General features: G+C 43.3%; 1 protein-coding gene across 2 annotated transcripts in view; it reads right to left on the bottom strand.

Annotated features, from left to right (window-relative positions):
• The window catches only part of POLR3E (RNA polymerase III subunit E), a 30,225-nt gene that overhangs the window by 7,363 nt on the left and 8,939 nt on the right, over positions 1–13,923 (bottom strand). For both annotated transcript variants that reach the window (XM_056334707.1, XM_056334708.1), the window contains exons 5-18: positions 13,589–13,704; positions 13,184–13,266; positions 12,348–12,455; positions 11,824–11,873; positions 11,407–11,526; positions 10,762–10,847; positions 9,786–9,830; positions 9,610–9,701; positions 8,718–8,838; positions 7,032–7,113; positions 4,566–4,625; positions 3,402–3,559; positions 3,046–3,110; positions 975–1,471 (exon numbers count right to left, since the gene is read on the bottom strand). In XM_056334707.1, the coding sequence (XP_056190682.1) occupies positions 975–1,471; positions 3,046–3,110; positions 3,402–3,559; positions 4,566–4,625; positions 7,032–7,113; positions 8,718–8,838; positions 9,610–9,701; positions 9,786–9,830; positions 10,762–10,847; positions 11,407–11,526; positions 11,824–11,873; positions 12,348–12,455; positions 13,184–13,266; positions 13,589–13,704 (1,683 nt within the window). The remainder of the gene's footprint in view (positions 1–974; positions 1,472–3,045; positions 3,111–3,401; positions 3,560–4,565; positions 4,626–7,031; positions 7,114–8,717; positions 8,839–9,609; positions 9,702–9,785; positions 9,831–10,761; positions 10,848–11,406; positions 11,527–11,823; positions 11,874–12,347; positions 12,456–13,183; positions 13,267–13,588; positions 13,705–13,923) is intronic.

Here is a 13,923-nt window from a genome sequence, read left to right as displayed (position 1 = left end):
AAGCAGAAAGTACCACGATCGGTGGTCTACCTAGTGGCACCTCAAGTCTGTTACTGGGTTCCCAGGTGCCACAACATGTACTTTGCACATGACTGAACGTGTTATTTCTGCACACACACCCCCAGCCCCTAGCAACCCCTACTCCTTAGCTGAGTTTCAACTCCCATGCTCCAGGCTCTGTCTCATCAGCCTGCCTGCTTCCTGCTCCTTCCGCCTTGCCTGCTCTTTCGAGCAGTTCACACGTGTCTTTTCCTCTCTCCCCAAAGGCAGCAGCCTCGCAAGCTCTTTCTGGTTACAACCCAATCAGCACTGCCAGATGTCTTGTAAAATTAATTTCCTTTCAGGCTTTCTCCCATGATGCCAATTCCTTTTCCTTTCCTAAGCGATCTACTGTCACACAAACCTGCTCCGTCTCATGCAATCACACATGTAATTTCCATAAAGACAAAGAAACAAAGACACCTCTGCACAGCCTAGGAGGAAAAAGACTGACCGAAGAAACCTGCTGCAGATACGGTTTGTTGCTTCCCAGAGGGCTCTGCTGGGTGTGCCGTGCCGCTCCCAGGCAGTCAGTGCCACCTTCCCTTCTCCACGTCCCTGTCCCTGAGAGAAGGAGCTTGTGCAGCTCCAGGACAGCTGATGGGAATCTGGGACTGCCTTAGATCATGTTAACAGGAGCAAGTTGGGGCAGTGAGTCACTGCAGCTCAGCAGCTTCGATGGGGAAACAGAGCCCCCAAGATAACTAAGGTACGCAGCTCACCACAGAGCGAAGCAAGCAGAGGGCAGGGCCTGCCAGAAGCAGGATGCCAGACAAACCTCCAGCAGCTTCAACATATGCAATATTGGACAGTTACTCAGAGCACATCTGTTCTTCCAGTCCACCAGCACAGGACACAAACGCTTCACAGCTCGGATGCTTCACCGCCCCCCAGCCCCTCCTCCCCAAAGCACACCAAGGGGAAAGCGTACTTACAGGCACCAAAATCTGTTTGCAGCCAGTGTCCAACACCATGTCCTGTAACATTTTGTCCGAAATGCCACTGAACAATGTATGTCCTGGAGGCAGACTGGCTAAGTGAAGGTTAAATAACCGTTTAAGCTCACTCAGGGTGAGTACAAATTGTTTCTTAAACGTTGAGGACACAAATGCCTTCAGTTCTTGGGCTACCCGGTCAATGCAGCCTCCAGGCAAGTGGCCATTTAAAGAGTCCATGGAGTCGTCCTCCGCATGGAGGCCATTGACAATGCCGTTGTTCATGCCCTCATATGCCGAGGTATCCATCGGCTCCTCGTCACTCACAGGCTCCTCTTTAATGCGGATATTGGAAACATCCATCTTGGCTGAGGCGTCGTTTGATTTCATCTCTGCCTTTTGCTTCTGCAACTCCTTCTCCAGCTGCCCATAGTTCTGCTTGACTTTTGCTTTAGCCATATTGACCCTTTGCTCCCCAGAAACCAGCAACGGATGAGCTAGGAAGAAACAAAAGATAGCATAAAACTCACCATAACCAGGCCTCCAGTCTCGCAGAATGCTTCTTGAAGGGCTTACAGTGAAATGAAAGAAGGAAACATCTGCTTGTGAAATGTAAGGCATAAACCCAGTTTGTTGATTAATTTTACTTTAGTTTGGGTGGGCTTTTTTTTGGTGGAGTGTGGTGTTTGTTTTCTTTTTAAAGATAAACATGTTGACAATTGTAAGCCAAATGCTTGGGGAAGGGTGTTCCAGCTGAGGAACCTGAAGCAAGGACAAAGCCCGCTTGTTTGGTCACTAGGGCCTTTTCCACAAATCAGGAACCCAAGGCACAGACTGTTTATACATCCCTACTTGCGACTCAAGTGCTTCTTTGCCCATCAACTTTTTTTTTTTTTTTTTTTTTTAAGAGTACCTAGAGGCTGATGGGGCCTGCTGCAGCAACTGCCAGAGGCAGCACAAGGATGTCCTTTAGGTACAGCGAAGGGAGTGAAGGGGCTAACAGTGAACCTGAACCCCCTTTTAGCATGAGGTGCACAGTATGAAAGCCCGAGACCCTCTTAGTATTATTACCCAGTGATGGGTGTAATCCTCATCCCCACTGGAAGGGACAAGAGGGAGCCCTTTTCCATGCTTCCTGCACCTCTTGCCCGTGTCCTCTCCCCACACAGCTATCCCAAGCTGAAAGGAAGGGGTGTGCTGGTGGCAGAGGAATCCAGTCTCAATGCCAAAGGAAGGAGTGCTGCGTCTAAAGCAAAAGCATGCCCAGCACACAGGCTGTTAGCTTCTCTGCTGTTAGGCTTGCTAATCCTCTCCAAATAACCCAACACCTAATTCTTCCAAGCAGATCAGACACAGGGTATTGAAATGGATTCATAGGCTCGTTTGTCAGTTCTGCTTATAGTCTTCACTGGCTCCAGCATCTGGCAGCAAGCCAAATACCTAGTTAAAGCTCTCTGGAATCTCAAGTTTTCACAATCTTTTAGGATTAGGAGGAGCTACTTTAATATTCTCACTTGAATCCATGGTGGAGAAGGATGTCAAAAAGAGACAGCTACACACCTTCTCACAGCTCCCTGCCAAACACCTTCTTGATCAACAGGTCAGCCCTTAACCACCCCCCAGAGAGCCTTGTGCAAATCAGGGAAAATAAAAAAATCACCTCATGCATATTTGCTTGCGAACTGAGAGGTGAGGCTTGTGCACTGGCCCTGTCCTCTCTTCAGGGGCTGCTTACACCCTTCACACCATGCAAGCTGCCTTAAATGAAGAAGTGGATAACAGAACTAGCCGATTTTACACTATCAAACAGCAAGTCCCCACTGCCAAGGAACTCTCCCGGCTCTGCTACAAGGGTGCTACAGTAAGCTTGTCTCACCCCAACATCAGTTATGTTAGTACAGACCAAGGTCTGTCTCGAATAATCGAGAGGAAATTGCAAGGAAGGAAAAATATTAAACAAGACCAGACCAGTCCCCACCACATTCAAAACCAGATAGGAACTCCAAAACATCCCCCAGGAATATGGAGGGACACGTGTGCTTCAAGATGATCCAAGCACAATTCCATTTACCTGATTGTGCCTCTTGTTTCTTTGGTGTCAAGTGCTCCTTTAAGAGATTATAGACCTTTTCTAATCTGAAAGACAAAGATAAAATACACCAGGAAACTTTTAGTTGTTGTGCCTGCATGCAGCCATGCCAGCTTTAGCCATCACCTAGAACACCCAATTTCTCCAGGGAGCCAATGAACAGGAATGACTTGAACGATGTATTGACACCCCCCACCACACCACTGCCTGGTCACCGTGAGAGGGAAACCTTCGAGGCAATATAGATCAAATTATACATCAATGTCTACCGGAACTTAGTTTGTACTAGACAGTTCTCTGGTTTTAGCTTAATCCCCAAAATAAAACAAGTCATTTACTTGGCCTGAATGCCCATCCACAGCATATGTTGCCTCTGGACTATATCTGGATGCTTCTTAACAAAGTCTTCATCATAAGGGAGCATGAACTCCCAACCTTTGTTTATCCTTGCCACAGACATGTGCTCTAGGAAGTCTTTCACATCTTCTGGGCAAAGCTAAAAGAAAAAGAAAAAGCATAAATAACACGGCAGTCAATTTCCATAGGACATACTCAGCCATGCAGCAATGGGCATTGTTCCACGAGACAGGAATAGCTGGGCTGACTTGGCACATACGGGGCACCTCCATGAACACACACCCAGCTACGCCAGAGATACTCATCCTTCTCTGCTGCACCAACACTTTCACACGATGTTAAAAGCACAGGACTTCAGAGAGCAGTGGTGATTAATCACCTGAGTGTCAAATAGCTCACGGCATGTTTTGTGAAAAGGGAGTTTCCAAACTGAGATGAAAAGACTCTGTTGTGAAGAGAAGCATATTCTACAATGTTAATCTTAGTTTAGAGCTGCAGGTCAGATGTGCTGCACCTACACATGCACAGCATTCAAGCAGCACTCGGTCTTACATTTCACAAGCAGATGGTCTGTGCATAAACTGACTCGTGTTTTACCATTTTACTGCATTTTAAGGAAATAATTTTTTGGTCCTTTTTACTTAAATGTTTCTTATTCGTCAGTTTTAACAGACTATTCAGGTACCCCAGTTGCTTTAAAGCTTTTCTTCAATACTGACAAGTGGAAAATGCTGGCAGAAGAGTTGCTATTTTGTAACACCCCCCAAGCAGAGTAGCTAGCCTGGACTGCACAAGCGCTGGTATGCTTGGGTGCACGACCGGTCAGCTTAATTCCAACCGCGTCCAGCTTTCCACTGAGACAGATGAGAAAACAAGATGCATTCCAGCAGCTCAGCCACAAGGCCACTCATACCCTGAGGAGTCCTGGTAACTGTGGGAGTTGCCCGATACATTTCTAAAAAGAGTATGTATCTACACACCTGTTCCAAAGCCAAGGCATGCCTGGTGAGCAGCACTGCAAGTCAGCAGTAACGCAGATGCTGAGAACCTGAGGAAAGGCTTGCAGCAGCATCCACTACCAACGTAGAGACAATGCCCAACACTAACTACCAGTTTCTGATTTAGGAAGAAAAAAAATCACTCACTTTTGTAACTGCTGCCACTTCCTTTCTCACAACCCAGCGGTCCTGTGTGAACTTCCACATCTAGGAAGGGAACAAAGGAGAAAAACTGAGTAACTGTATTTGGCAGTTACTTTACTGAAGTTGTAGTAAAGATCCTGTTCAATGATGTTACCACAAAAAACAGAAACCCCATTTCTTTCAAGAATGTGGAATTAGGAGATTCTTGGCCAGGTTAGTGGGAAAACACCTTCTGGCCTCAAACAGCCATGAACACAGTAACCAAAGCTTTGAGAGTCCATGGTTTGCCTTAGTGAACCTGTGACTACAACAAAAGCTATAAAGAATCTCCTGAACTCAAATTCCATTTAGCTTCTAAAAAAATACCCCAAAAGATCACTGCAGTGATGCTGGGACTCCAGGAGTCACACCTGAGGCTCAGCTTCTCACATACCTAATCACCAACCTAAAAAACTCTTCATCCAGTTCTGTTAACGTGGGGGCTTGTAGAGGCTGATGACTGTTACCTTTCTGCAGTGCACAGCCCCGTATAAAGTTCCTGTTCCCTTCTTCAATGTCTATCACAGTCGCTTACAGTTATGCCAAGATGGCCTGTCACTTACATACTTGTTCCCAGGTAATGGAAAAGCTAGGTGCTCTGCACAGCACCTCCCAAGGTCTAGCATCCCGAGAGGCAGCTGCTGGGAGCTGGCTAACAGGATACACGAGGACTCGGGCAGAACACTGTCTGAACATGACCTTCGATTTCTTCCTGTCTCCATTTAAGTAGGCTATGACCTCTTTCAGTCTGTGTGTATTAATAACGCGAAGAATTCAAAATCTCATTACTGCAAATTTCTTCCTGCTCTACGTCATCCATGCATCCTTCTCTCAGCCCACAAACACACAAACCCACCATGCTCACTTTAGGGCACAGGGCATTTCTGTTTTAAAGCACAAGAAACTGCAGTCCAAAGGAAGCAGATCTGTCAGCTCTCTGCATCTGCACACAACTGAGGCAGCTATACCCTCAACTGGAGCCAACGGCACTTATGTCCTCAGCATTAATTGCGTAAGAAACTGGGGAAAAAACATCAGCTTTCAAAAAAGACACAAATTACTTTCTCCTCCTCCCCAAAGTACAGCACAGAACAGGTGGACACTAGAAGTCACTACTGGCCATAAATATTTTTTAACCTCATTAATTACTTTACACAAATGCATACACGGAAATAAAGCTCACTTTTTAAGCTAGAACACACTTTCTCCACAGATGCAATACTGCATTACATACTCCTTCTGAACCTCATGACCAAGCATTTCACTTTGTCTGGAAGCCAGAAACATTGATGCCATTTTCTAACATCTTAACTTTTTCCCTGTTGTAAAGCTGATCAGCAAATTATTAGCCTTTAAGATCAACACAGATCCATTTCTCATGCAATGTATATTTGACACAATCCAAATGAAAATAATTTATCTTTACATCTTAATCGCTACAACGCTACCGCTTACTTAACTGAGCATAGTAATTTCTGGTCCCTAGAAGTTTATGCATGACGTGTCACCTAATCTACTGTGTCCTAAAGACTTAAGTCACTGGGTCACACCTGAATCCAGGTCTCCATATGGCAGTGTCTTGGGCAGTCATCAGGACACAACAGCAAGTCAGTTCCAATCACCATCAGTTTTATCTTACACTGGTACTGTAATATCCTTAAAGTCTTTTGCACAGCATGCTCCTATTCAGAGCTAAATCTCAAACAAAATTTGCAAAAAAAGGGGAACAGTCAGGTCTAACTGAAAAAAATGAGAGCAGTACACTTCGTCAGCTTCTCTTTGATGAAGTGGAAACCATAAACTGAATATGAACTTAGGAACCACTTAGGAATTTAATTATTCCCATAGCTAGCGAAAATAAACAATGCAGAGGTTGTTCCTTTTTGCTGTGGTTATTTGTTTATAAGACCTGTATTCATTTCAACTTCCATGTGCAGCTACTGCTCACAAAAGGTGCCTGGGAACAAAGGCCTTTCACTGATTAGCAGCTCTGGGGAATAAAGTCCTTTTTAAAGATCAACAGTGCATGCTCAGGGAGCAGAGGGCTTACCCACACTGCCCTCTGAAGACCTCACAGTCCTGAGCCCACAGAAATACATCCGAAGAAACGAGCACTTTATTATCCAGTCCTGGCTGCTTGTAAGCCCTGCATTGTGGGGGCTATGTGATAGCGGCTCCACAGCATGTATTAGAAAGGGATGAATACCGTTAACGACAGATGATCCGAACCTGCCAGTCAGCCACAATGTCAATCTATGCCAACACTCCTACGACAGACTTGTAACACACCTTCAGGATTAAAATACAAGTAATTTCTTTGGAGGAAACACCTTACCGCAGTACAGCAGTAAAGTTTTGCAGTGCTGCAACCTCTGAGGCAAACTCCACCTGCATTTTCCCTTTACAAACAACAAACACTTTCATACTTACAACAAAGTCTCTTCCCCTACAGAGCACTTCTGCAGGGACTCCACTATGTGGGCTAGAACTATCTTTCGGGTAGAGGACATCACTGTTGATTAAAAAGGAAGACAGATTAGTTACTAGGTACTCCAGAAAAATGGCATTGGTGAAGATTAACATAACAAGCATGTCCTCCCTGTTCTGCAGTTAAATTACACCTTTATCCAAAGCATGGTTTTCATTAAAGTAATTAATATTGGTGCAATGACGCCACTGCAATTACATTAGTGCAAAAAGGCTTACACCAGCAAAGCAAAGCCTTGTGGTGAGCAGATATGTGCAACACAGGTAGAAGCTCTGCTTTGTTCTTGCAAAACCTATCCTCCCTTGGACTGGTGTAAACAACACCAGAATAATCCTAAGAAATGCTTAGGCTAACCTGGCACGCAGCCTTGAAGGCAGCATTTAGCCAAAATGCTGATGTATGGGCATAAGGTGTTTTTTTTTTCCTTCCCAGCAACCAACGGCTTAAGAGAACAGTACTACAAAATGTCACACTCGAACCAAACAGCCCTGAGACCAACATTACCCTGAGTCCTTGCTTGCTTGCAAGACCAACTGGATGGCATTGTTAGCATGGTCTCCAAAGCTTTAAGGCAACCCAGGTTCATGATCTTGATTCAACCCAGGCCAAAGAAATGCGTCCCCTCTCCATTTAATCCACAGTGCATGTGCTGCTCTGTGCCCAACCATCCCAAACATGCCACATGTACTGTATAAACATCCTCCTCGGACTAGTAGAAAAGAAACATTATATACAATATATAAAATTATTATATTATATATATGTATATATAATACCAGCTATAACATAAAAAAAGTCTGAATGCTAATAACTGTGTTTTAACTTGCTTCCAGCTTCCTTCTGGAATGGCTGGAAGGACGGTTGTTACTAGTTGCTAGGAATGTTGCTAGTGCAGGCCTCTATCAGTAACTGAAACACATCCTGCTAACACACTTGAATTGGTAGCTGGTGCCACCCATCTTCACACAGCTACTTCAGAGACTGTAGGTCTCCGCATGCAGTGCTCCACCCAGGTAAAAAAAAAAAAAAACCATACTGCACTTCAGACTTCAATTCCCAGTGGGATGTTTTATCCTGATAAAACAGGAGAATGATACAGAATCCATTTCATGTGGTACACTCAGTACCCCACACTTGATTTATTAAGCAGGTAATGCCTTCCAGAGGGTAGCTTTCAGCTGACAAGAGCAGCATCCACTGATGAACAGCGAGGTGACTGCACAAAGATCTTTCTTTGACTGAATTTAGCTTAGAAATACTGTAGCTGACTTTGGTTTTATTTTCTGTGTTTGTATTTGACACTAATCTCTGGAAGAATTTAGGACAGTCCTCTCACAAAAGAACATGAGTAAAGACAACATCAAAAACCTGACATAAATTAAATGCAAATACAGATTACATCACTGCTCGGCCATAATTTTAGCTGGGGTAGGTTTAACATCAGCCCTGCAAATTTTGAATATCTGACTGCACTAAAAACCACCAAACATTAAATCAAGGTTTTACAGTAATGTGAGTTACAAACACGGCTACTTCTGGACACAAGGAAGAGGAGCATATAAAATCCATTGTTCTGATCCTTTCCTTAAAGCAGAAAACCATGTCCCAGTAACAAAGACTAGCCGTACCTCTTCACCACCCAGTTTCCCTGGACCAGCATTGCCACCTGCTGTATACAGCGGAGAACTGCCGTAGAGTCAGTCCCAGAGCCTAGCAAACTCATCAGATTTGCAAATGGCATCACCTTCACTGAAAGGCAAAATACACACCAGATTACGGGTTTCTTCAGTGCACAAGGTAAAGACATAGATTTATAAATCTAGGATACTATGATTTATGTTGAAGTTCATGGTTAAAGCTATATCTTAAAAAAAAACCCCAAACCTAAGTTCTACTAAGTCCCCCCTCGCCCTACAGTCATCATCTGTTCTAAAAATACCTGTTAGTGTTTCACCTGATTAGCTTAACTGGTCCCAAATTAATTCATTAATAACACTTCAAAATTCTACGCCTTGGACAATATTTGGAAACAGAGATACCTCACAAGACAGGAAACTCCTGAGGCAAAGTCCTCAGGATTTGCTCTCATCAGATAGTAACTCTGAAGAGACAAAATAAAATTCCTAGATGACATTCATGAAGTGCGTGCAACTGAAAACTTCCCAGAAAATGCCAAAGTGCAGCTTGTTGCATTAACTTTCAACTTCTGATTCATACTCAGACCCCACATTCCAGGTGATACCTGCTGAAACAGATGTATCCAGAAAGCTACCATGAGATCAGAAATTATTCTAAGAGTAAGTTGGCTGCAAACATACATCAGCAGTCAGATCTGCTGTTACTGCTCTTCTCTGCACAGCAGGTGTTCTTAAGGAAAGGCTTGGGATTTGGATTCTTCACAGAATCAGAGAGCCAGACAGACTGTCCGGTGAGGTAACAGAACTGGTACTACTAGGAAAGGTACCTTATCTGAGGCAATTAGAAGTCACAAAGTGCAAATGTACTACAAAAGCTACAAACCATTCTTCATCAAGATCTTAATCTGATCAGCAAGGGGTAAAGTTCTCAGCTGGGCCATAGAAAGCACATTGCTTGGAGCCATCGGTTTGTCACTGCAGGTAAACAAGCAGATTTGCAGACCATGAAAAAGAGCATCCAGCCAACATGGACTTTGAACATTCTGTACAAACACTTACTTCTCTTCCTCTACGCTTGGAGGCATCAGCATCATTAAATATTCACTGGAAAAAAAGAAAATAAAAGAAAATCCTTAAAACGCTTGTCTTGGGACTTCCCAAGTTTAAGTACTGTTATTTCTTGCTTAGAGCATTCCTACTTGCGTGAACCTAAAAATAAACATTAGCCTGAAAAGACAGCTCTCCCCTTTCCCATCTTCCTCTGTAAATTCAATGCCAGTAAAAGCTACTGACATTCATCTACTCAAAGAGAAGGTATGAAATAAATGGGAGTCAGAATCCCAGCTCTTCTGTACAGAGGCATCCAAACAGAGGAACTGCAAGAGTAAGGGGTCACGTGAAGTCCTGTGACACAGAGAATCAGGCCCACAACAAGCAAAAAGTGTTTTCCACCTATGTAATTTAGATATTAAGAAAAATACACTCACACCACTAAACAGAGAGGAGAGTCTGCCACTTTACCAGTACCTGAGCCATGGCTGTATCAGAGTACAGCAAAGCACTGACTGCATCACAGGAAGACTCCTGTAGGGCTGCAGTCACCAAGACTGCACAAAACTGAACAAATTTCAAGTAGTTTCAGGTGTGTCTCACAAATCACAAAGGAAAGTTTTATAAGATTTGCTAACAACCGAAGTTATTGGTTTCAGAGTTTTAATTTATTTCAACCAGAAGGAGCTTTTGTTTTACTTTTCCTTTACAGTATTTATAGTCCCAATTATGCAGGGTTGTGACAACGAACAAAACGCTACAATCCCAAGTCAAAACAAGTTTTAATCTCAGAGTACAGGGAAACAAAGCAAGCAACCTGAGTAAGTTGAAGGCTAGTTTATTTCTGTATTTTTTTAAACAATTCAATTTTTATCACGGATAGACTTACCAACGAGCAGACTTCTAAAGAATATACCTGCTTATTACTCTGAAAACAATCCCAACAAATTACTGCAATTTCTGTAGGAAACCATCAAACCATTACCTGGGAGATTTAATTAATTCTGTGTTTTCAGCAAGGCCATGACCTTGACTAAATAAATACTGGCGCTCGTGTTCAGAACGGCTATCCTGGAAATACGGAAAAAAAAAGTCACTACCACATACTGAAAACATACAAAATGCCAGAGAGCTGGATTCCTCATTCCAAATTGTGACCACCCTGTCATTACTGCACTATTCAAGCGTTCCACCTCACTAACTGATGTTCTGCTTTCATTTTCTCGAACAATGGTCACATTATGTGGGACATTTCTGTTGCCGTGACTTAGAAATCTGGCAGAGATGCATGTGGGTCAGACAGACAGAATTTCTGACACTCAACTGACTGGGTTCCCCAAGTTTTCCATAAAGACCAGTTCATAATCCAAGACCTGAGCAATTATTCTACTTGGATCCCTCTTCATGTTCGTCCAGCTCCCAGTTCTAAACCTTTTCCAACACAGAGACCCCAAAGCACTATCCAGCAGAGGAAGCACAGAGCACTGCAGGGTCTGTTCAAGCCTACAAACCTGATTTTCTTCATTACCTTCTCATGATTCCCATGGGCCCAGATGTAAAAATAGTTCTAGACCTGGCTGAGCCTTCACGCCCAGGTGGCCACCTCAGCAGCCAGCCTACATACACCTACCTTCAAGCCATAATAATGTAAATGAACCCAGTGCTCTTCTGCCTGTCTCTTCTGCAGGAACTCATAGGACTGAACACGTCGTTGACGAGCTTGTTCCGTCTCAGGGCGGGAGAATCGTACCTAGAAGATTTGGGCATCATTAAATACAGCCCTGAAACCGCGGAAACAAAACACCTGCATTATTTTTTTGGTACATAAGTAACAGAAACTAGGGCCCAGGATCCAGTGAATCACCCCTTGCTGTCAGTGCCATATTTATGCTTGTGCAACAAGGGCAAGTCCGTCTTGCTTCCCCCTTCCCAAACCCTGTGTCATCAGGACTAGCTGAGGTTTCCTGTCCTTTTATTCCTGTATGAATTGTCATGCTTTCTTATGAACTGTTGCCTGAACTATCATAAAAAGGAAATCTGGACATACAGTAATTTGCTTAACATCATCTTCAGCTTCATCCTGGGATGAATCACCACCTGTCAGAAAATACAACAGAATAAAACACACCACAGCAGTAAAAACCCCAAAGCCAACGTGCCACTGTCTGAGGGCCCATGCAGGAAGCAAGCAGTACTAGGAACTACATAACCACAAGTTCAATCCCAGCTTGCCAAACTATGCAAGTATTACAGCACCACACTGCTGCTGTGAGAGGAGATACTGTTTCCTGCAGTGCAATTTTTCAGTGGCAGTGATGATACACCTCCCTGCTGCTGCCCTTGGACACTAAGCACCCACCTCCCATCCCTCTGCTGATCCCAACAGTCTGCCCACAAAGGTATTTATGCAGCTACACTGAAAATAAGATCAGCAAAACAATCCAAGAAATGCACTTATAATCAATATGTGAGAATAAACACCTTCAGAATATAATGACTCTCACAGGTAAAATTACAGAGAGAACTTGTATCTCACCTCCCCCAGAAAAATGCAACTTACGGAGCATTTACCTTCATTAGCAGCTTCTCTTTCTCGGTGTTTTGCATCAGCCTTGTCCAAGTACGTGAAGCTTGGCCTCAGCTGAAGAATTCCATGTAGTGGAGTCAGGTGAAGTTCACCTGAAAAAGAGAATTAACATCAGTTAGATTTGTTTTTTTCCACTGCACAAGGACAGCACTTTTCATTATCTCCCTCTCTCTGTTAAGGGCACAGCTACAATTGAACATAAGTATTTAATACAGTAAAACATAAAAAGAGATTGAAGTGAAAAATTCATCCAGTGCTCAGGATTTCAAAGGAATATGAAAGACCAAGACCTATTTCTGTTACTTTCCTTTTTGTGTTGCAACCAGATCCTGCAGAGAGCCTCAACCTGGCTCAGACCTGACCTATAGTTCAGGAGACTCCTAATAAAGTAGTCATCACCGAAGACATTTTATGTATTTCCATTTCAAATGATCATCAGATCAAAACCCTGTGATGACATTAGGAGACAAGAGGGGGCAAGAAGTGCTGAACAGGAAAATGAGATAGACACAATTAGATGGAGATAGTAATACAAATAACAATGATAAATTAACGCTATAAATGTGTATTACTTCAGGCCAGCATGCACTGTTAAGATCCTGGAGCCAGCAACAAACCCACTGTGTTCTTATATAGTATCTACAATTTTGCTAGACCTTCTGAAAGACTCTAGGGACACTGATAAGGAAATAATTTCCTTTCTTTAAAGAGGCATCAGTCAATTAAAACACAGGCTGGAAACAAAAGAACAAACAGGTCTTATTTTAACCCTGAAATGAGCGTGTGTCACTGCTGTGAGGGGTAAGCAAAAGAAACTTGCCTTTTTTATAAACAGCAGCTGCATACCGGGAAACATTACTTGCAGCTTGCGAAGAGCAGAAAGTTTGCTTGTCCATCAGCTTCCTGCAGACAGATGAACGCTGTGAGATTGTATTCTACAGCAATGTGGCATACAGATGTTACAGGTATGAAAGCAGCAGTTCTCAAAATGGAGTATCAACAACTGCAACAAATACATACACTCATCTTTCTGTTTGCAATTCAGAATTCATGAAGCACACCAAAAAATGTAGGTTACTTCCAAGAATACTTACTACGTAACAGTGTTCAAAGCACCCCCTGAGACTGTACAGCCACGTGCTCTCACCTTTCCCTGAAGCCCTGGTGGACATACACATCTTTATGCTCACCACAAAAAGGAAACGAAGGCAAAGAGGACACCTACGAGGAATAGGTACTTGTTTCGTCTGTACATGTGCCATCTACATTGAGAGCAATCTGTTCTCCCTTGCTGCGACAGTAGTTCGGATTCAAAGTATCAATTGCCATTTCAAGTTCAACCTAAACAATATGAAAGACAGCTAATTACCACGGCAGAACCCCAAACACATAAATTAAAATCCCATGCTTGCTAACATTTCCATAGCTTTACAGCAAATTTAAATAAGTAAGTGTCATTCAAATCCACAGGGCAAATCTCACACATAAAGTTGAGTGTATGTATGTGTTTTTCTAGGATGGGGACATTTTTAACAATAAGCTAGAGATACACAAACTCCC

This window comes from Falco biarmicus, chromosome 4, assembly GCF_023638135.1.
Source record: "Falco biarmicus isolate bFalBia1 chromosome 4, bFalBia1.pri, whole genome shotgun sequence".
Lineage (NCBI taxonomy): Eukaryota > Metazoa > Chordata > Aves > Falconiformes > Falconidae > Falco > Falco biarmicus.
Note: the sequence above shows the minus strand (reverse complement) of the source record. Positions and strands in the feature narration are given on the sequence as shown.